This window comes from Hylobates moloch, unplaced genomic scaffold (assembly GCF_009828535.3).
Source record: "Hylobates moloch isolate HMO894 unplaced genomic scaffold, HMol_V3 SCAFFOLD_23, whole genome shotgun sequence".
In the NCBI taxonomy this organism is placed as follows: domain Eukaryota; kingdom Metazoa; phylum Chordata; class Mammalia; order Primates; family Hylobatidae; genus Hylobates; species Hylobates moloch.
This window is the reverse complement of record NW_026652298.1, coordinates 42,002,094-42,023,667: the sequence shown is the minus strand read 5'-3', so window position 1 is coordinate 42,023,667 and position 21,574 is coordinate 42,002,094. Positions and strand designations below refer to the sequence as shown.

General features: G+C 58.5%; 2 protein-coding genes across 7 annotated transcripts in view; one reads left to right on the top strand and one right to left on the bottom strand.

The window, feature by feature from the left end:
* Positions 1–1,817: 1,817 nt before the first annotated feature.
* Positions 1,818–9,040, top strand: MPG (N-methylpurine DNA glycosylase). 4 transcript variants are annotated; one of them, XM_032145278.2, is made up of 5 exons: positions 2,061–2,149; positions 2,957–3,149; positions 3,244–3,477; positions 6,203–6,407; positions 8,595–9,040. In XM_032145278.2, exons 2-5 carry the CDS (start codon positions 3,111–3,113, stop codon positions 8,969–8,971), a joined length of 855 nt encoding a protein of 284 aa, XP_032001169.1. In that variant the 5' UTR covers positions 2,061–2,149; positions 2,957–3,110; the 3' UTR covers positions 8,972–9,040. The 4 variants fall into 4 exon arrangements, with proteins under 4 accessions (XP_032001167.2, XP_032001169.1, XP_058289942.1 ...); XM_058433959.1 differs by lacking the exon at positions 2,061–2,149 and adding an exon at positions 2,299–2,487; XM_032145276.2 differs by lacking the exon at positions 2,957–3,149 and having other exon boundaries at positions 1,818–2,149.
* Positions 3,475–21,574, bottom strand: part of NPRL3 (NPR3 like, GATOR1 complex subunit) — a 63,799-nt gene continuing 45,699 nt past the window's right edge. Inside the window, exons 7-13 of one of the 3 annotated variants that reach the window (XM_058433961.1) lie at positions 21,369–21,525; positions 16,168–16,274; positions 15,525–15,654; positions 12,648–12,837; positions 11,653–11,845; positions 9,863–10,064; positions 3,475–3,652 (exon numbers count right to left, since the gene is read on the bottom strand). In XM_058433961.1, the coding sequence (XP_058289944.1) occupies positions 9,899–10,064; positions 11,653–11,845; positions 12,648–12,837; positions 15,525–15,654; positions 16,168–16,274; positions 21,369–21,525 (943 nt within the window). In that variant the 3' untranslated portion in view covers positions 3,475–3,652; positions 9,863–9,898. Of the gene's footprint in view, positions 3,653–8,979; positions 10,065–11,652; positions 11,846–12,647; positions 12,838–15,524; positions 15,655–16,167; positions 16,275–21,368; positions 21,526–21,574 lie in introns of those variants that run through there. The other 2 variants (XM_032145279.2, XM_058433962.1) reach the window with 2 other exon arrangements.

The following is a 21,574-nucleotide window of genomic DNA, read 5'->3' as shown; positions in this document are numbered from 1 at the left end:
GCCTGTTCCAGCCCAGCAGTGGGGCAAACTGGGGACAGAGGAAGCCCCAGGCCCCCCTCCTCTCACCTGGCACCACTTTCTCTTGCCCCGGACCAGCCCGCCAGCCCACTCTGCAGGCGGCAGTTGGAACTCTCATCCCAACACTTCCAGCCTGTGGTGGGAGCCTTAGACCACAAACCAGGAAGTGGGGGGGGGGGTGCCCAGAGATTGCGCAACCCCCAGCACTCAGGCCAGAACATCTGGAGAAGTTGGTTCCTGGTGCCCTGGCACCAGCCTCTCCACCTCCTGGGGCAGGGGCCAATCTGCTCTCCAAGTGATTCTCTTTCCTCATAAGAAAGGTGGGGATAAAAACACCCCTCTGGGAGCTTTCGGACTCCCCATGATTTCTGCAAGGACCATGGATCACTTGCAACATCAGAATAAATATAAGTACAAAGTAACACCCATCCTCTCCCTGCCCATCAAGAAGACAAAGGCTCAGCTGGGGCCTCAGTTTCCCTACTAGACTGAGGGGGAGCACTCGGGGGGATGGGGGGCTGTTCCCACAGGAAGGAGAGACTCACTGGGAGGGAGGCATGGCTGCAGGGATAAGCAGGGAGGGTGTGGGATCACATCCAGGGCTGCTTTATAAACACAGATTGATGACACATTGTGCCCCCACCCCGGGAAGCGGCACGCAGTGCTACAAACAGCTGGTGGCTTCCAGCAGGCGACTGATGGCCCATCCCTCCCCAGGAAGTCGTGGCTGGGGCCCGTGGGGGTGGGACGGCTGGTCAGAGGAGGAGACGCAGTTGGAGACCAGGCTCCTGCCCTGTTAGCCTTTCTGTAGGACCAGGTGTCACACTCATCTGAGGGTTCCAGACACATGGCCTGTGCGTCTGTCCTGCCCAGCGTCTCCCAGCTGACACGGCCAGGTGCCCAACTGCTCTTCAAGGCCTTTTCAGGTGCCCCTTTCCAGGACCACGATGACAGAAGTCAAAGCTCAGGAAAAGACCCTCGAGGGTTTTTGTACGGCAGAGGTGGGTTGTGGGGTGGTATTGTGCCTGCCATAATGGAGGGGCTCTGCAGACCCAGATAAACCCTCAGGTGGCCAGAAGCGGGGGATGGCTCTGCTGGGTGCTGGGGCTGCCATGAGCCGTGGGAGCCAGCAGTGTGCCCAGCTCCCTCACGGCCCGTCCCCTAGGCCCTTCCTTCCACCGGGCCAAGCACCGTCCCTGCCCCTCCCTAGGGGCATGGATCTGACTTGAGAGGTTACGGGCGCAGCAGGCGCTGGGCCGCTGGGGAGGCCTCGGAAGCGTAGGACGGCTGCGCACTGCCAGGCCGTGTTCAGCCCTGGTCTGGCCCCAGCCTCTACAGGAGGCTGGCTGCGCTCCAGCAGGCCCAACCCAGAACGTGGGCGAGCTCCCTTTAGCATCCTTGGGCGGAAAGAGGGATGGGGGCTCTGCTGCAGGGGCAGAATCCGCGCCGCTCCCTCCTTCCTTTCCTCCACCAGCCTGTGACAACCCCGGCCAGGGGCAAGGGCTTCCGCACAAGCCTGGCGTCCGCTTCCTGGATAAGGACACCCTGGCCCACTCCGGACCAGGGCTGGGGCGGCCTCCCAGGCGCGCACTCCGCTGGCGCCCCACCGGAAAACACGTCTACGGCCTGCCTCCTCCCCGAAAGCACGATCACTCCGCCCGGGCCCCTCGAGGACCCACTCAGGTTCACGATGGGCCCGTCCTCTTGGTGGTCTGACCACCGGCTGGTGGAGCGGGCTCTGAGGCCGCTAGGCGACCAGGGCGCAGGCGGGGGCGGACAGCTCATTGGGAGGGGCGCCGGGACACAGTGGGGGGCTCGCCCCACCCCCAGGTGCCCCTTCCCCGCTCTCGCTCCGCAGGCACCGCATCAGGCCCGGACATCGGTCCAGAACTGGCGGTGGGCGCTGGGAAGAGGACCCACCTCCACGTGGCCCGCCCCGCCCCGGGGGCGCAGCCAGTTCCCGGCGCTCACTGCCCCCTCTCCCGGCTTCCGTCCCCATCTGCGCAGGCGCCGCTCCGCCCCGGTCCCAGCGGTGCTTCCGTGGTTGGCGGCTGCTGGGCTCCGCGCCGGGGTCCAAGCCCCACGAAGCCCCGGCCCGAGCCGCCGGATGCCCGCGCGCAGCGGGGCCCAGGTGAGCGCGCGCCTCGGCCGCCCCCCGGAACAGACGCGCCCACCCCCAGGCGCAGCAGCGAGCGCGGCCGCGGGAGCGGGAGTGCCGGGGACGGGCGTACCGCCCACCGCCCTGAGGGTTCGGGGCAGAGCCAAAGCGTAGGCCAAGGGCCAAGCTGGGGCCGAGAGCAGTGGCCGCAGCGCCCGGGGCCTGAGCCCACGGCGCGTTGGCAGCGCGGGCCGAGCTGCGGAGACGGTCACGTCAGCGTCCGTTCCAGGCCGACTGGCAGTCTCCGTTCGCCATTAACGTCAGCACTCCCGTTAAAAATAATGCATCTCTCCCATGCCAGGAGGACTTAGGTGCTGCTAAAGACCAGCCCTTCGGGTGCTGCTAGGCCGGCGCTCACCCGCCCCCTTCATCTTCCCTCCTCCTTTGCCCCAAGACAGCTGAGGGTGTGTGGTTAGGTTCCCCCTACCCACGGGGAGGCCAGAGGTGGGAGGCTGGCGGCCTGCTGGGTCTCAGCAGACCCTCCTAGTCCCTCAGGAGACCTTGCCTTTGCCCCACTTGCTCGTTACCCAACCTGGGCCATGAAGCAGAGGACAGTTAGGGACCCTGAGCACGTGGTGGTCACCCTGGTGCTCACCCCTCCCTGTGTCAGGCCTTGGCCCTGCCAAGGTCCTGTCTGTGTTTTGAATTCTGGTAAGGGTTGGATGAAAGGGCAGGGTTCCAGAAACCAGCTCAGACTTTTGCTTGGGACCTGCATGGTGAGTGGGAATCAGAGGGCACCAGCCCTGCTGTCCCAGGCTCAGGCCCCCATCTGCTCCCCAGGTCATGCAGCCTGGGCTCCCATGCTGTGCAGCTCGCACATATGTGGGGCAGAGCAGCCACCTTACCACCAGCAGCAGCCGTCCATCGTCAGATGTGATCATTTCCTGAGGCCTCCAGTGTGTCAGGGTGTTTGTGCCTCATAACAACCCACAGGATGGTCACCCCCGCTTTGCAGATGAAGAAACCGAAGCAGGTGGTCAAATCCAGTCCTTGCACTTCCTGAGCCTGACCTTACCACACAGCTGTCTCCTATTCGGATGCTTATTTATTTTTTTTCCCCATTACAGTTTTCCCGAAGGATGGGGCAAAAGAAGCAGCGACCAGCCAGAGCAGGGCAGCCACACAGCTCCTCTGACGCAGCCCTGGCACCTTGCCCCAGGGAGCCCTGCTTGGGACCGCCCACCACCCCGGGCCCATACCGCAGCATCTATTTCTCAAGCCGAAAGGGCCACCTTACCCGACTAGGGTTGGAGTTTTTCGACCAGCCGGCAGTCCCCCTGGCCCGGGCATTTCTGGGACAGGTAATGTGAACATAGCAGCGAGGTCCCTCCTGAAGTGCCTGTCACTGCAGTTGTCCTTGAACCCCTGTCCGCTGCCTGCTGGACTTGGCCCTCGGTTAGTCCTCCTCGTCCTCATGCAGTGAGCTGCTTTGCTCACTGGTCCCTGGTTAGCGTCATCTCAGTTGCCTGAGATCATCTGGGAAGAATGTGGAGATTGTCAGTGCTGCTTACCCAGGGTGGAGCAGGGGTGCCACCGTCTACCCGGCTCTGGGCTTCTAGTGCCGGAGCACTTGCACCGCTAGCCTCCTCACCGGCAATCCACCTCAGTTTTTCCACACGTGGGAACTGTGGCTGTGGCCAGTGTTGGGCTGCCCCTTCCCGCTATAGTGGCTCACAGTACAGTGCTGGCTTCCCAGGGCCCCTGCAGCTCAGTGTAGGTCAAGGATCTGGGCTCTGCCAATCAGACTTGGAGTAAGAAGCGGGGGCTGCCCAGGTCCCATCCTGGTGGGGCCTGCGGTGCAGCCTGTCTCCAGGAGCGGATGCTCACACAGCCGTGGCATCTTGGCTGGATCTGTTGCGGGTGCTGTCTGGGTGGTGGTCCTCAGTGCCAAAGCCCCAGGCCTGTCTTTCTGGTTCTCCAGAGGCTCCACGGCCTTGCCTTTGTCCTTTAATGAGCCCACTTTTAGGTTATAATCACCAAGAAGAACCAGAAGAGAAATACCAGTGCCAGGAGTTGGGTGCTAAAGGAGCAGACCCTAGAATGTGGGCTTGACCTCGTGGAGAACAAACAACATTCTGTCCCCATGCGGATCTTTCTAAAAGCACCTTAAGTAATGGGCATCTGTGGCCAGGTGTGGTGGCTCATGCCGGTAATCCCAGCGCTTTGGAAGGCTGAGGCGGGCGGATCACGAGGTCAGGAGTTTGAGACCAGCCTGGCCAACACGGTGAAATCCCGTCTCTACTACAAATACAAAAATTAGCTGGGTGTGATGGCGGGCGCCTGTAATCTCAGCTCCTCGGGAGGCTGAGGCAGGAGAATCACTTGAACCCAGGAGGCAGAGGTTGCAGTGAGCTGAGATCACACCATTGCACTCCAGCCTGGGCATCAGGGCGAGACTCGGTCTCAAAAATGAAAAAACAAAATATAATGGGCATTTGTGATACAACAAAATGGCACATTTGGCAGGTGCATCATAGGAGCAGGGTAAGGGCCCAGCATGGCATCAAGGACCACAATACGTTTGTCTCTATTCAGCATCCTTGGCAGGCCACAGTCATGCCCACTTGAGCCCATTGGTGGACAAGATGATGTCCAACAGAGAAGAGGGTGTCTCACCCTGCGTCCCTTGGATCAGGGACAGCCCTTTCCATAACCTCCCAGTAGATGCCCTTGCAGACCCCTCAGCCAGTCCTGGCTCATGCGCTCATCCCTAAAAGGGTCACTGCAGTGAGTTGCCGTGAAATCCCAGGCCACTCTCTGGGCTGAGGAGAGTGTGGTCTTCCCCAGGAGGCTCTGCCAGCAAGGAAGAGGGGTGTGTGTGTTGGCCATGGGGGTGGGGAGGGGTGAGAGGCCCCAGTATCTGCCATTGGTGGAAATGGTATCAGCGAAATCCTGATCAGAAATTTGGGATAGAAAAGGAAACAATGAGAAAAGGGCTGTGGGAACCTCCTCTCCAGAACGGTAGTTGGGCCCCCCAGTACGCCCCCATGGAGGCACAGGAGTGTGCAGAGTGAAGCCCCTGGAGGCGCATTCCCTCTAAGCTCCAGGGAAGATGGAACAGGGCCACCCTTTCTCCCCTGGAAATGGTCTGGCCAAGCCTGGCCTGTTCACTTCTGTCCTCACGGCTCTGGATGCCTAAGGATTTCTGAGCTTCCAGCACAGGCACTGACCCCTTCTTCCCACCACCCTATCTCCAGGAAGGCCTCCTGAATGCTCTCCCAGCGAGCATCTAAGCTCCAGTGCCCCTCCTCCCCAGCCCGTGATACTGACCGTGGCCTCTGGCACCACAGGGCTTCCTGGGCTGAGGTGAAGGTAGCCTGGCTGTCCAGCTGACCTCTGGCCTAAAAACGAGACAGGTGCTGGGGATATGGTTGGTCCCCAGTGCTCTGCTGTTAACTCTGGGGCTCTGAGCAGTGAGACACAACTGTTGGCCGTTACCAGGACCATGGTCCAGGCTGGGGCACCGTGGGGCAGCTAGGCCTACTGCTAAGAAAGCCAGAGGGTGGGAGCTGAGTATGAGGGTCCCTTGTGGCCACCTCAGCAGCCCAGGTTTAGGGGACTTCACGGGCTCTGGGATTTCCCAGGTAGCTGGTGTGGGGACATCCTTGGGGTACTGTGCCTTCCATGATGCCTGGCCTCATGCTAAATGCTGATGGTTTTCTCAAGGGTACTTGGGAAAGGAGGAAGCTGGGGAATGGAGAGTCCTGCTGAGAGGACTTGGAGGTCGACCTGCAAGGTGAATCCGTGACGGCCGGTTCCCAGCCCAGCCCTGGCTGTGGCCTGAGGTGTCTTCGGCCTGCGGTCTGGTTGTCTGGCAGGGCTGGAGGAGACAACTGGTGCCCTCAATAGCCACATTCAGCCTCAGCAGGAGCAAGAGAAGAGGCAGCATGGAGACGGGGCAGGTCTCTGGCTAGACCTGGGCGGTGGACACACCCTGAGCTGGGGAGATGAGGTCCAGGCTGGGCACTGTTAGGGCAAGTGGACCCCCATCCCTTCCTGCCCTGAGCAGAAACTGACTGCCCACAGGTCCTAGTCCGGCGACTTCCTAATGGCACAGAACTCCGAGGCCGCATCGTGGAGACAGAGGCATACCTGGGGCCAGAGGATGAAGCTGCCCACTCAAGGGGTGGCCGGCAGACCCCCCGCAACCGAGGCATGTTCATGAAGCCCGGGACCCTCTACGTGTACATCATTTATGGCATGTACTTCTGCATGAACATCTCCAGCCAGGGTGAGCAGTGCTGGGGCACGGCGGGTTGGTGGTTGAGGGGGTTGGAGAGCTGGCAGAGCCCTGTCAGCTAGCAGCCAGGGGACCACTAGGACTGAGGTGGGGCAGGCATTTGAGCAAGGAAGTGCCATTTCCAGGGCCAGGTCAGGGTTTCAGGAGCTCTGGCTGCACTGACAGGGCAAGGTTGGTTACAGGGGTAGAAAGGGTTGGTTGGGGCCGGGCGTGGTGGCTCACACCTGTAATCCCAGCACTTTGGGAGGCCGAGGCGGGCAGATCACCTGAGGTCAGGAGTTCGACACCAGCCTGGCCAACATGGTGAAACTCTGTCTCTACCAAAAATACAAAAATAAGCTGGGCATGGTGGTGGGCACCTGTAATCCCAGCTACTAGGGAGGCTGAGGCAGGAGAATCGCTTGAACCCGGGAGGCGGAGGTTGCAGTGAGCCGAGATCGCGCCACTACACTCCAGCCTGGGTGACAGAGCGAGACTCCGTCTCAAAAAAAAAGGAAAGGAAAAGGGAAAAGAAAGGGTTGGTTGGAGTGGAGGCAGAAAGGAGGCCGAGCACACAAGTGTCACCTGCCCTTGACGGAGGCAGCACATGAGGATGAGAAGCTGATTTGAGAAGAGGATGATCGCAGTGCTAAGAGCAGAGTGGTCAGGTTGCCAAGGATGGAGCAGTGGGCACAGCAGGGGGAGTCAGGGTCGGCAGAGGAGTAGGTGAGGAACGGGAGGTTTGGCAGGAAGAGATCAAAGGGGTCGTGTTTTTGTCAGGATGTGGGACTTCGATGTCTTCTGTGTGAAGGAGCCAGGGCAGGGGGGTGCGGTGATGAGGGCGGCCAGGCTTTGACTCATTTGCAGGTGGCTCTGTGGGGGCTTAGTGAGACAATGAGGGGCATGTGCCCTGCACCCACAGGGATGTAGAGGGTCCTGCTTCTTCCTACTGAGGTGGGTCAGGGTGGGCAGCGGGCGCCCCACCTGGTGAGCTAGAAGCAGCGTGGGAATCACAGAATGGACGGGAACTTAAAGGCTTTGCTTGGCCTTGATTTTATCTTGAAATACTTTGACAAGTGGCTGGTCAAGGGTTATCTCCTCACAGGAATGCCGCATTTGCTGGCTTTGCCGGAGGGCATGGCTTTGTCCACTAGTGCTTGCCCCTGGCTGCTGATGCAGAGCCTCACTGTGGCTGCAGCCCAAGAGTAGGGACTGGCTTGGCCATCCCCGGGCTAAGCTTCTGACTCCCAGGTGGCTGGGAGGGCCAGGGGTGCACAGGTGCATCAGAGCAGGTGTCTCTAGGGAGCTGCCTTGCTGGAGGGCCAGGGCCCTTATGGCCAGGGTCCAGATCATCGTTATCCCCAGCCAGGAATCCAAGGGGCCTTTCCAAACCTCCAGGGCAGAGGGAATTTGGTTGTCTGTGCTGGAGTGAGCCCCTGGGCACAGGAGCCTTCACTTGCTGTCTCTGTTTCACAAGTGGCCTGGCCTGGTGAGGGAGGGGGCTTGGCTGGAGGAGGGATCCCAAGGGAGGTGAGAGGGCTTCATCAGCCTCCTCCTGCCCTGCCTGTGCAGGGCGTTGCAGTCAGTCCTTCCACTGAGTCATTGCATGGGCTCTCCCAGCATCCGGTGCACACTGGCAGCTGCTCTAAGCCAACCCCTAGCCCCCACCACTTGACCAACACAAATGCTGAGTGGGTGAGGCAGAAGGGGAGCACTGGGGCCTGGCCAGGGCCAAGGCTTCCTGCTTCCTGGCTGAATGATCGCACCCGAGGACTGGCTCTCTGGAGCTTCCTTTGCTGGCCTCATAGCTGTGGCCAATCACAAGACCAGGGGAAGCCAGGTGGAAAGGAGCTGATATCCAGCATTTGTCATGTGTTTTTAACAGTCTGGCTTTGTGGGGGCGGCCACAGTGGTGGAGGCCCTGCCTGGTGGTGGGAGCCAGAGGTGCCCACAGGAGGCACTACCTCATGGTGCAGGCTTAGAGGATGGCAAGGTAGGCAGAGGGGTCTGGACACAGTGAGGTGCAGCCCCCTCCCACCAGGTGAGACCCAGCAGACGGTGCAGGTGCACAGAGCAGGTCCCTGGCCCAGGCAGGAAGGCAGCTGCACCCTCCCTGCAGCATGGGATGTCTGGATGTGCACTAGGGCAGAGAGGACAGGAGCCTAGGGAGGCTCCACTTCCAAACTGTCCGTCCCACAGGGGACGGGGCTTGCGTCTTGCTGCGAGCACTGGAGCCCCTGGAAGGTCTGGAGACCATGCGTCAGCTTCGCAGCACTCTCCGGAAAGGCACCGCCAGCCGTGTCCTTAAGGACCGCGAGCTCTGCAGTGGCCCCTCCAAGCTGTGCCAGGCCCTCGCCATCAACAAGAGCTTTGACCAGAGGGACCTGGCACAGGATGAAGCTGTATGGCTGGAGCGTGGTCCCCTGGAGCCCAGTGAGCCAGCTGTCGTGGCAGCAGCCCGGGTGGGCGTTGGCCATGCTGGGGAGTGGGCCCGGAAACCCCTCCGCTTCTACATCCGGGGCAGCCCCTGGGTCAGTGTGGTCGACAGAGCGGCTGAGCAGGACACACAGGCCTGAGCAAAGGGCCTGCCCAGACAAGATTTTTTAATTGTTTAAAAACCAAATAAATGTTTTATTTCTAGAAAACTGTGTCAGCCAGAGCTCCTCTAGGTGATCAACACGTGTCTGGAGCCAGCTCTTCCTCCAGTACAAGAGGGCTGGGGGCCCTGAGTACGTAGCGCCAGGCCCGGTGTGGATGCTGGGGAGAATCATCAGTGTGGGAGCCGAGAGCCCCAGAGGGTGGGGTCCTGGACAGTGGGCCATGCCTCCACCAGCAAGATGTGCACAGGTGACAGGGCTGCTCCAGCCTAGCAGGGCCAGCCCAGGCCCTCGTGCGCCAGATGGTCAGGACCAGGTCACAGCTTGGCTAAAAGCCTGTTTGTGGCTTCTGTGGACTGTGGTGAGGGCTGGGCCAGGAAAGGCTCATGGCAGCCTGGGAGGAAGAAGCGCATGGCAGACAGGTGCTGGGGAGGGGGCCACAGGGCACTTCACAAATGGAAGGCTGTCAGATTGGGAGAGGCCACACAAGTGTTTCTGCACATTCTTCAGGGTGGCCACAGATGGGGGGGGGGGGGCGTCCAAGGAGCAGGTGTAGGGACGGAAGGAGCGTCTGAGAAATGCACAGCCCACATGGGCCGAGAAGGATGCGGCCCTCACCCAGAGACAGGAGTCCTGGCAGGCCCCCTCCAGCGTGGAGATGCCTACGCATGCGGCAAGGACTGGAGGGAAGTGTAGGAACACAGAGGGCAGCAGCCCCACAGTGGAACCACCAGGGGCCAGGACAGTGGGGCTCTGCAGGCTTCACTGGGCCACGGCCGGCCGGCATCCACCCAATGCCAGGCCTCAGGACTAAGAGGGCTCAGCCTCAGCACAGGGGGAGCCCTGGGGTGGGGAGACGCAAGCGCCCACCTGCACACCCAGCAGCCTTCCGCCCTCCACCTGGGCTCAGGGCAGCAGAGCCTGGAAGACGGCAATGACGGGGTCCTCGTGGGTGCTCACCACCAGCACACTGCGGAACTTGTCAAACAGCATGAGCAGCTGGGAGCGCCGCGTGTTCTCGTTGTACATGATCTCCTCCAGGTGGTGGCGGCCGCGGAAGTAGTGAAGGAGCCTGGAAGGGATGGGTGGGCGTGAGCCGAACCTGACGCCAGCCCCCAAAGGCCTCTGCCAAATAGCTGCTGTTGGGAATCAGTTCTGAGCTGCCCACAGGCCTGAGCAGAGCTGGCAGTGAAGGCCAGGGAGGCAGCCACCACAGCCCCCCCACAAGGGTAGGCAGGCCTCCTGGACCCCATGCCCACCATGGTCCCGCTGACCAGCAGGTGGGCAAAGTGGGTCCAGGACGGTAGACGGCTGTTCAAACCCAGAGCTGCCCCAGCCTGCGTCCTGATGTTGGGACCAGGGGTCTGCTGGTGGCTTCTTTTTCATGCTACGGTGAGTCCCACGTAGCTCTGGAGCCAAACGGTCACTGCTTTTTTTTTTTCTTTTTTGAGAGACGGAGTCTCACTCAGTCACCCAGGCTGGAGTGCAGTGACACGATCTCGGCTCACTGCAACCTCCACCTCCCAGATTCAAGCGATTCTCCTGCGTCAGCTTCCCAAGTAAGCTGGGACTACAGGAGTGCGCTACCACACCTGGCTAATTTCTCTATTTTTTTAGTAGAGACAGGGTTTCATTGTATGTTGGCCAGGTTGGTCTCAAACTCCTGAACTCAGGTGATCTACCCACCTCGGCCTCCCAAAATGCTGGGATTATAAGCGTAAGCCACTGTGCCCGGCCTGCTTTTTTTTTTTTTTTTTTTTTTTTTTATTTGGGAGGTCACTTCTTTACGGTGGTTTCTGCAACTCAGACTGGCACAGAGGTCTCGGCTCACTGCAAGCTCCGCGTCCCGCCTTCACGCTATTCTCCTGCCTCAGCCTCCCCAGTAGCTGGGACTACAGGCACCCGCCACCACACCCAGCTAATTTTTTGTATTTTTTAGTAGAGACGGGGTTTCACCATGTTAGTCAGGCTGGTCTCAATCTCCTGACCCCGTGATCCGCCCCGCTCGGCCTCCCAAAGTGCTGGGACTACAGGCGTGTGCCACCGTGCCCGGTTCACCATCATTTGGAAGGTCACTGCTTTAGGGTGGTTTCTGCAACTCAGACTGGCACAGAGGAGGCTAGGATGCAGGTGAGACCTGGACCAGCTGCTCAGAAGAATTGCAAGTGGTTCTCTGGAGGGCCTGGAGTGTGGTTCTTAACCGAGAACTCAGTCCCTGACCACTCCCGGGAAACTATGCCCCTAACTGTCCCCCAAGTCAGGGTGGGGCTGACAGAGACCACTGAGCCACGTCACCTATAATATGGGGGATCCTGGATGCCCCCAGGGCTTAGAGTCCTGGGCAAACCCCTGCCAAGTCCCATGAGGGTGAGAACTTGGCACGGCCTCTCAAGGGACAAGAAACATCTAAGAAGTACTGGAGAGAGAAGAGTCCCAAAAATAGGCACGCCAGGCCCACAGCCCGGAGTCTTGGTGACAAGCCGCATCCCCATGTCTGGGCAGTAGCACCTGCCCCTACACACCTGAATGCAGAGACTCCATCTCAAACAGGGCCCCATTTGTTCTCAGTGGATTTGGTGGTTCTGTTGCGTACGTCCCTATTCACTTTCTGCCCTGACCCTGCAACTGGCCCCAGTCCCAACAGGCCAACGTACACCCACCTGGCAAACATGCGGAGGTCCTCAGGGTTCTGGGCTGCGGGTACACTGAGGATGGCTGCACGTTCATGCTCCGACAGGCTGGCCAGCAGGTTCTCCGTCATCCTCTGGTTCAGTGGTGAGTCCCCACTGGGAAGTAGCTCTGCGCTGGAGTTGTCCATGCTGGGGCTAGTGAGGGTCATGTCATCGCTGCTGGCTGTGGGGGGCATGGGTCAGGGTGACCAAGTGGAATTTCAGGACACCCAGGGGAACAGCGAGGGCAGAGCCAGCAGCCAGCCTCCAATGACACCCCTAACTCCCACAAGGGTTAGGGTACATCTGTCTGCAAGCATTTGCTGCTGCCCCACCTCCTGGGTGTGACACGCCCCTCATATGGCTGACTTGGGAAACAGGTAGCCTCCCCTCTGGGGGTAACCTCAAGGGACCTGAACAGAGGTGCAATGTGTGCCCCACAAACACCCCAAGGTGGGCCTGGGCATCTTGCCCCTCACCCAGGATGGAGGACAAAGCACCCTGGGCAGGTGGGGTCCTCACATGAAGCATGAAGCCTACAGCCAGACCTCAGCCAGCGGAGGACTTTCAAAGTCTTCCACCCACTTCCTTCCCCAAGCCTGGGGACCTGGGACCTGGCAACAGGCTGCTGCCCTCAACCACATTGGCCATGACAGCTCTTCTGGGGCACAGAGGTGTCAGCTGTCCTGGTAGTGGTGTGAGATCCTGCTCTGCTCCCAGGCGGGGGCAGAGATTCCAGCACTGATGTGGTGGGCTGGGAGCTGCTCCTAACTCTAGCAAGCCTGCTGAAGAGCCCGGAGACAGAGCTGCCACCTCAGAGTCATGGTGGTGCTAGGAGACAGGAGAGGTGTCTCCACGGGGGACACGAGGCGCGTGCATATGTGTGCAGGCCCCTCATCACCCACAGCACTGCCCATGTTGAGCCTCCTGGATGCCACCCCCAAGCATCTCCCGTGACTACCACAGCGGTGCCCTGGGGGCCCTACTTGGGGAGCCAAAGCTGAGGGCGTTGGGTGTGCTGAGGCTGCGACCGCCAACCCGAGCAGTGAAGGGGACGTCGTCCTCTCGCGGGCGGGGCTCCTCCTCGCTGGGTGAGGCCATCAGGCAGACATAGGTGTGCAGCTGGATGAGAAGCCGGCGCTGCAGCATCCACACCACCATCTGGATGAGCTGGGTCTGCGGGTGGCAGCAGGTGAGGCTGGTCCCCCTCCCCACTCCAACTTCTTCCTGGGGATCGGGGAGCCACGGCCCTAGACATGGCCACAGACGCTCCCTGTGCTGACTCACAGGCAGAAAGGCCCTCTTCTCAGAAAGGGAGCGCCCAGCTACCGGCCAGCTCTGCAAGGCCCACTCACCCTCCTGGGAAGGGAGAGGGGCCATGGGAACATCTGGATCACACCTGCACAGGCTCCCACCACACACCTGGGCCGTCCAGCCTCTGGCTGAGGAGCAGGACCTGAGATGTGGAGGCCCCTGTGACTGCTTCTCTGAGCAAACCCCCGACACTGTGCTGCTGCAGCTGCCCCTCTGCCTCCTCTTTTCTTTGGCCCACTGGCCCTGGAGTTGGACCCAGCCAGCCAGTCCACCTCCAGACAAGCCCAGACACTGTTTAAAAAGAGGCTGTGGGCAGGCACCCTGAGAGCAGAAAGTCCTCTCCTTGGATCTACCTGAAAGTCCACCCTGAGCACAAGAGTGGATCCACAAGAAAGCTGAGGCCAGTGACCCTGGGCTTGGGGGTGGAGCACCCCCCCCGCCCCCACCGTGAGAAGGCACATCCTGGCCAGGCCCTCCAGTGTCTCTGGGTTAGCAGGGGGGGCTGGCAGTGAGGAGCAGTGAGGAGCCTTGTGCCAGGTAGAGTCCAGTCGCCATGAGAAAGCACTGCCCAGACTCAGGCGTTGAGCAGCAAGGTGTGAGGCAGCCATCAGTGTCCTCAGATACACATCTGTCTACTCATCTCTGGGAGGGTCAACAAGGAGCTGCTGGCCAGGGTCACCTCCTGGGAGGGGGCTGGGGGACTGGGGATGGGAACGGGGGACATATCCCAGGCAAGTAAGAAGACCTGGTCAAAAGGACTGCAAGATATCCAGACTTCACATGAATTTAAGAAATAAAACAGACGCGGGTGGATCACTTGAGCTCAGGAGTTCGAGACCAGCCTGGCCAACATGGTGAAACCCCATCTCTACTAAAAATACAAAAATTAGCCGGGCATGGTGGTGTGCGCCTGTAATCCCAGCTACTTGGGAGGCTGAGGCAGGAGAATTACTTGAACCTGGAAGGCGGAGGTTGCAGTGAGCCAAGATCATGCCACTGCACTTCAGCCTGGACAACAGAGCAAGTTTCTATATCAAAACAATAAAAAAACCTGGGCGTAGTGGCTCACGCCTGTAATCCCAGCACTTTGAGAGGATGAGGTGGGTGGATCACCCAAGGTCAGGAGTTAGAGACCACCCTGGTCAACACAGTGAAACCCTGTCTCTACTAAAAATACAAAAAATTAGCCGGGCGTGGTGGCGCGCGCCTGTAACCCCAGCTACTCGGGAGGGTGAGGCAGGAGATTGCTTGAACCCGGGAGGCAAAGGTTGCAGTGAGCCGAGATCATGCCATTGCACTGCAGCCTGGAGTGCAATCAAAATTAAATAAAATCAATAAACCAAAAATAAAACAGAGGGGCTTCCCAGCACTGGAGCCCAGGCAGAACCTGGCTCCACCTCGGCCCCTTGACAAGGCCTGGAGCAACCACTCAGTCATGGCCGGGAAAAGCCACCCCGTTATCTAGACCACAGGAGGCCTCTGGGAAGGCAGCACCAGCAGCTCCTCCAGAACCACTGCCCCAAGAGGAGGGGTGCAGAGAGTGCCTTTTATTTAGCTGGTACAACCTGGCTCAGCTCCCAGAAACCAAGGGCTCTATGAAAGACCGCACTGAGAGCTCTGTCAGGTTCAGCGTCTAAAGGAGCTGAAAAACCAGAATCATTCTCATTCACAATTTGAGAACGGAAAGGGTTTGACTTTAAGGACTGGTTTTGCCTAATAGATCTGGCAATTACTCAAATACTTTTGGAGACAAAGACTTGAGAACACCCAGCTCGTCTGTCTCCAACACTGTGTCCTATCTGGCCCTGCTCTGAGTCTCTGCCCAGAACTCAGTGGAGGGGAGGATGGCAAAGCCACTTCAGCATGAGGCTGTGACACCTGCAGCCCACAGGGGAAGCCACTGGCCCTGCCACAGATGCAGGTGCACCAGTTCATCCCACAGACCTGCAGGAGGCCTCCTATCCCCCAGCCACTCCTAGCTCCCAACCTGCCTGCCTGTTGCCAAGACCCAGGCCCACTAGGGTCCTCTCTAGGCTCTCTTGGATGAGGAGATTCTGGGGAGCAGTGACCCCAGAACTCATACCCACAGACCCTGTGGCCACCTGAATCATGGCAGGGAGTGAAGACAGAAGCAGAACTCTCAGAGGGTCAGGCCCTGGCCCAGTGAGAACAAAACTGCCTTTGCACCCTCATCTGTAGGCAGTCCGTAGTCTCAAAGGGGTACAAGGCAGGTCTGTAGGCCCAGAAAAGGTAAGCACTCTCCTGCTTAACTCGGTTCTAACCCTAAAAACTGCCTGCCACAGCCAGGGTGGGCTCTATGGGGAGGGAGCAACTGCCCGTGTTGGGTCACTGGCCAAGCATCTGCAGGTGGCCCGGCAGCTGACCTCTGGGCCCTGCTGGGCACATAGCGCTTGCACGGCAAGCCCCCAAAACCAAGGAGAAGCAGGTGGCACCACTGAGGGCTCTCAGATCAGAACCAACAGCCAGGCAGGTAGTGCCTATCCACTACACACCTGCCACTCCGGGCTCCTTGAGCTTCTGTGACTCACCTCCTGCACAGCGGGGGCCAGGGGATTCCTAAATTCTGACAAGGAGACCGGCAAGGAGAACTTGGCAAGCACGGACGGCAGGTCATGAGATGGGAACTGGTGGGAGAACTGCTCGGCCAGCGGGGAGTACCTGGAGGCAGGCGAGCATGCCAGTGAGTGCAGCAGAACCCCCACCGTGTTCTCAGACCCCCCACCGTGTTCTCAACACTGGCCTCAGTGGGCAGCAGAGAAGCAAAGTGTGGCAGGTGGGCCAGGACAGTGCGATGAGGGCAGAACGGTTATAAGGCCAGGCAGGCCTCCAAGTGGACAGAGCCTGGGCACCTCCCCTTGAGCAGCAGCAGGAGCCATGGGCACAGTTCACCCTGCATCTCACCTCTGATCCCTCAAGGTGGATTAGGAGAGCCAGCCTGGAGGAGGGGGCCAGGCATATGGGGGACACAGGAGAGCCATAGAGCACAGAGCCAGACCAGAATTGGGACCTGGACACGCTAGTGGCCAGGAGTTAGGCTGAAGTGAGAGCCTGGCCTTGGGGCTTCCACAGCCTTTGGTGCCTGGCCAACACAGAGAACAGCATCTGGAGGGCCCTGCCAGCCTCAACCCTTCCCACTCGGGGCTCCAGGCTCTGGCAGCCAACAGCACTCACAGACATACGCTGGCATTGGGAGACAGCATGTAGACGTTGTTCTCACACAGCGGGTAGATGATGATGGCCTTGCCCCAGTACACCAGATGAGCTGCAAGCTGGAAAACCTGCAGGCAGAAGGGAAGCTGCAAGGACCATGCCTGAGGCTGGCCCACCGGGAGCTGTCAGCAGCTCTCAGCCTGGGTGGCCATGGCCTACCAGCCTGGAGAAGCTGGCCCCAGCCTCGTGCAGAACACACCTGGTGGCTATGGCCCAAGACTTCCTCCCTAATGTGGAACAGCACCTTCCCAACCTCTCACTAGGATGTGGGGCACAGCCAGCACACAGCACTTTCTGTGAGCAATGGTTTGTCTGGTTTTTTTTGGAGACGGTCTTGCTCTGTCGCCCAGGCTGGAGTGCAGTGGCGCAATCTCAGCTCACTGCAACCTCTGCCTCACAGGTTCAAGCAATTCTCCTGCTTCAGCCTCCTGAGTAGCTGGGATTACAGGCACATGCCACCACGCCCAGCTAATTTTTGTATTTTTAGTAGAGACAGGGTTTCACCATGTTGGCCAGGATGGTCTCGATCTGACCTCGTGATCCACCCACCTTGGCCTCCCAAGGTGCTGGGATTACAGGCGTGAGCCACCGCGCCCGGCCACAGTGGCCTTTTTATCACTGTTCCCTGTGCTGTTTGGTGCACTGTTTTCCCATCCTATGCTGTCTTGGCTCCCACTGAAGAATGGTGGTCTCAGACCACAGCATGGGAATGTCTGGGGTGCTGGGAACACAGCGCTGGCCCAGCTGGGCAGGGGGCTTAGCTGGATGTCCTGGCAGGGGCACAGCCCTCTCATACCCCCTAAAACTCCAGCATGGCCTTGCCCCGATGATGGGTGTGGAGTCACTCAGCATGCCACCCCTACATACCCAAAGGCCCCAGTCGGCCCCATGTGCCCCGACTCCCACAGAGACCCCCCTCCCAACTTTGCTCTTGTGGACCCTTGAACACCAGGAAACACAAATACACCCAAAACCCCTTCCGGAGGAAAGTTCGGGCCTGAGGTCTGAGAGCACAGCACCACAGCACTTCATGAGAAGGTGTGTGAAATCCTAAGCTCTCGCACTTCTGCCTATGCATCAGCCCAGGATACCACTCCACCCTCTTGGCGGGTAAGCTTCTGTGGGGGTGAGTCATCCCTGCCTGGACACAGTGCCGCCCTGCTGCGGAGGACACTTTCACCTCAGCTCAGAAAACAGGGCCTCCAGACTGAGTGCAGCGGCTCATGCCTGTAGTCCCAGCATTTTGGGAAGGGCAAGGCAAGAGGTCGCCTGAACCTCAGAGTTCGAGACCAGCCTAGGCAATATAGTGAGACCCTCATCTCTACCAAAAATTTTATTTAACTAGCCGGGCACTGCGGCACATGCCTGCAGTCCCAGCTACTTGGAGGCTGAGACAGGAGGACTGCTTGAACCTGGGAGGTGGGGTTGCAATGAGCCGAGATTGTGCGAGTAGTGCCTCCAATGGCACCGCCAACCCCAACATGGCAGGTTTCAGCTCCATCACCGCCCTGTTCCCTCACCCCATGTGCCACTCGCATGTCTCTCTCAAAAAGACACACCCACTTTCCCCCAGCTCTGCTCAGCATAGTGGTCTCCACCTCCTGCCTCTCCCTGCAGCAGCCTCTCCAAGATGCTGTCCATTCTGGAAATCCAAAGTCCAAAATCGCCGGGCGCGGTGGCTCACGCCTATAATCCCAGCACTTTGGGAGGCCGAGGCAGGCAGATCATGAGGTCAGGAGATCGAGACCATCCTGGCTAACATGGTGAAACCCCGTCTCTACTAAAAATACAAAAAATTAGCTGGGCGTGGTGGCGGGCACCTGTAGTCCCAGCTACTCGGGAGGCTGAGGCAGGAGAATGGTGTGAACCCGGGAGGTGGAGCTTGCTGTGAGCCGAGATTGTGTCACTGCACTCCAGCCTGGGCGACAGAGCCAGACTCGGTCTCAAAGAAAAAAAAAAGAAAGTCCAAAATCAGTACTTCAGGGCAAGCATAAGGTGCCAGCAGGACCAGGCTCCCTCTGGAAGCTCGAGAAGAGAATTTGTCCTGCCTCTTCAACTGCCAGTGTCTCGGCTTGCGGCCACATTGCTGCCTCTTTTTAGTCAGATCTTCCTCTGCCTCCCTCCGATAAGGGCCTTAGGGATTACATTTGGGGCCCAACAGGATGATCTTCCCATCTCAAGATCTTTTACTTAGTAACATCTCCGAAGTCCCACATGAGTTCACATTCACAGATTCTGAGGACTAGGATGTGTCTATCTGTGGGGGCCATTATTCAGCCAATCACAGCAAATGTACAGCACGATCCTAATTTTCATGATACAAAATAAAATGTTTGTGTATATATATATATATATATACACACACACACACACACACACACACACAGAATAAAATGTATATATACAGATAAAAAATCTGGAGGGATCTAGGTTACCTGTGGGATATGGGACTGTGGGAACTTTTTGTGTCTATAATTGGTGTAATGTTTGAAGTCTAATAACATACTAATTTTATCATGACACACCCAAAATTTACTTGTAGATTCTCTCTGGATTGATATAAACATGAAGAATTTTATTTTATTTTATTTTTTGAGACTGGGTCTTGCTCTGTTGCCCAGACTGGAGTGTGTGCAATCACAACTCACTGCAGCCTCGAACACCAGGGCTCAAGTGATCCTCCCACCTCAGCCTCCTGAGTAGCTGGGACCACAGGCACACACCACCATGCCCAGCTAATTATTTAATTTTCTGTAAAGACAGGGTCTTCCTATGTTGCCTAGGCTGGTCGTGACCTCCTGGGCTTAGGCAATCTTCCTGCCTCATCCTCCCAAAGTGCTGGGATTATAGGCATGAGCCACTGCACCCAGCCACATGAGGGACTTTCAACTATCTGGTGACATTCACACCTAAGGCAGATGCTCCCCAGGGGGCTATCTCCAGGAAACAGAGTGACACACCAGGGCTGGGCTCCAGGGGCTTCCGCACCACCACACCAGCAGCAAAGCCCTGCTGACCTGCAGCGGGGACAGCAGGGAAGGGGTACAGACAGAAGAAAACAATGACAAACAGCCTTCCCTCTCCCGTCAAGGCCACGGCAGGAAAGTGAAGGGGACATCAAAGGGAGACCAAAGCTTTGTCCAAGGAGACTCTGAGAGCAAGGGTGAGAGACACAGTGTCCACACAAACTCCCGCCAGACAACCTCAGGAGAGGACATCAAAGCTTTGTCCAAGGAGACTCTGACAGCAAGGATGAGAGGCACAGTGTCCAGCACAAACTCCTGCCAGACAGCCTCAGGAAAGTCAGGCCCAGCTCCTTTCAAAAGCTCAACACAGGACCGGTGAACGGCCACAGGCATTTACCATGTGGCCAGTGCTCATCAGGACACGGAGGGTCACTGCCTCTCTCACTCTGCAGGGTTGTATGGAGCGGTGAGTTCTTTTAAAATTCTGTGTCTCCTGAATGCTATGAAGGTGGGCAGGACATGGTCTTCACTGAGTCCTGTCCAGCCCATGAAGTCCAAATGCACAGCTGGGCGTGGTGGCTCATGCCTGTAATACCAGCACTTTAGGAGGCCAAGGTGCGATGATCACTTGAGCCCAGGAGTCTGAGGCCAGCCAGGGCAACATAGGGAGACCCCGTCTCTACCAAAAAAAAAAAATTAGCCAGGCAGTCGCCTGTAGTCCCAGCTACTTGGGAGGATGCTTGAGCCTGGGTGAATCATGATGGCACCACCGCATGCCAGCCTGGGAGACAGAGCAAGAACCTGTCTCAGAAAAGAAAAAAGAAATACAAGGGCACAATTTGGTCAATGCTCTCACAGAGGATAGATAAAGGGTCCTGAGACAGAGGCGGGAGACTTACTCTCAAAGACAGAATCCAAAAAGGCTGCTTTCAGTGAAAAGTGGCCTGAGAGTCAGACCTTGTTGGACAAGTTCGCCTAACGTGCTAAGAAGCAAAGACCTGTTTCACAGGCCAAAAGAGCCAGGAAGCTCAGCCAGAGGGACCCAGGCAGGCCCACCTCACGCCTGTGTTCCTCGGCAGCCTCTGCTGCCCCCTGGTGGCCATGCTGTGCACACCGCCACCAGACGAGGGCGCCACCCACAGGCAATATTTCAATGGTCCCGTGGCTCTGGGCCACTCCCACATGACCAGCAGTCACAGCTGACCCCATGGCCTGTTGGCCACCCCATCAGCAGCCCCTGCTTCTGATTTCTCCCTGTGCTTTTCTTTTTTTTTTTTTTTGGAAACAGAGTTGCCCAGGCTGGAGTGCAGTGGCGCAATCTCAGCTCACTGCAACCTCTGCCTCCCAGGCTCAAGTGATCCTCACACCTCATACCCCCAAGTAGCTGGGACTACAGGTGCGCGCCACCACGCCCAGCTATTTTTTTTTTTTTTTTTTTTTTTTGGTGGAGACGGGATTTTGCCATGTTGCTCAGGCTGGTCTCAAAGTCCTGGGCTCAAGTGCTCCACCTGCCTTGGCCTCCTAAAGGGCTGGGATGACAGGCATGAGCCACCGTGCCCAGCCTTCCCTGTGCTTTTCCTCCCACACTCCACCCACACTCCAACCAGATCCGCAGACAAGGCTGAGGGGCCCTCCATCGCATCAGAAAGGGCAGTCCTCTGCATGGACAGGCCCATAAGCATGTGGCTCAGCAAGGAAGGGGCATCTTGTACAGAGTGCACAGGCCAACACGTGCACACACAGGGGTGTAAGGCCACCAGGTTAGGTCTTTGTTCTGCACATGGGAGGGCCCTGCGTCCAGGCTTCCTGCCCTCAGTTCCCATATGCTTGTTCATGCACCACTGTGAGACCCCCCATGACCCTGCCCGCTCCTGCCCTGCCCACGCCCTAGCTCTGGTGTCTCAACCTCCAGGACTGGGAGCACCCCAGTCCTTTCTCTCACAGACTCGCCTTACCTCTCTGAGACGGAAGAACAAGTCAGTCCCATGGCTCACTCACAAAGCCAGCCCTGAACCCAGGTCTGACTCAGATGCCAAAACCTCCCGCTATCCCAGGGACCGGCCCCACCCCATGGTGGACTGTGCCTCGGCTCTCAGCTGGACAGAGCCCCTGTGGACGTACTGTGGCAGGCGGCCTGCCTTTCCTGATGCCCCAGCACCTGCCACATGCCACCCATCCAGGCCTCCAGAGCTATACCTGCAGCAAGGCCAGGTCCGCATCCTGGGCTAGCTGCTGCAGGTTCTTCACAGCAGATGTGGTCTTGATCACCCGCACTAGGGCAGGGGAGCAGTCAACAGGAAGCTCACCCAGCAAGGACTTCTCATCACTGAGCAGCAGCAGGGCATGGTAGGGGCTGCAAAACAATTACCTGTCACGGAACACACGAAGTGCAGGAACCCTGC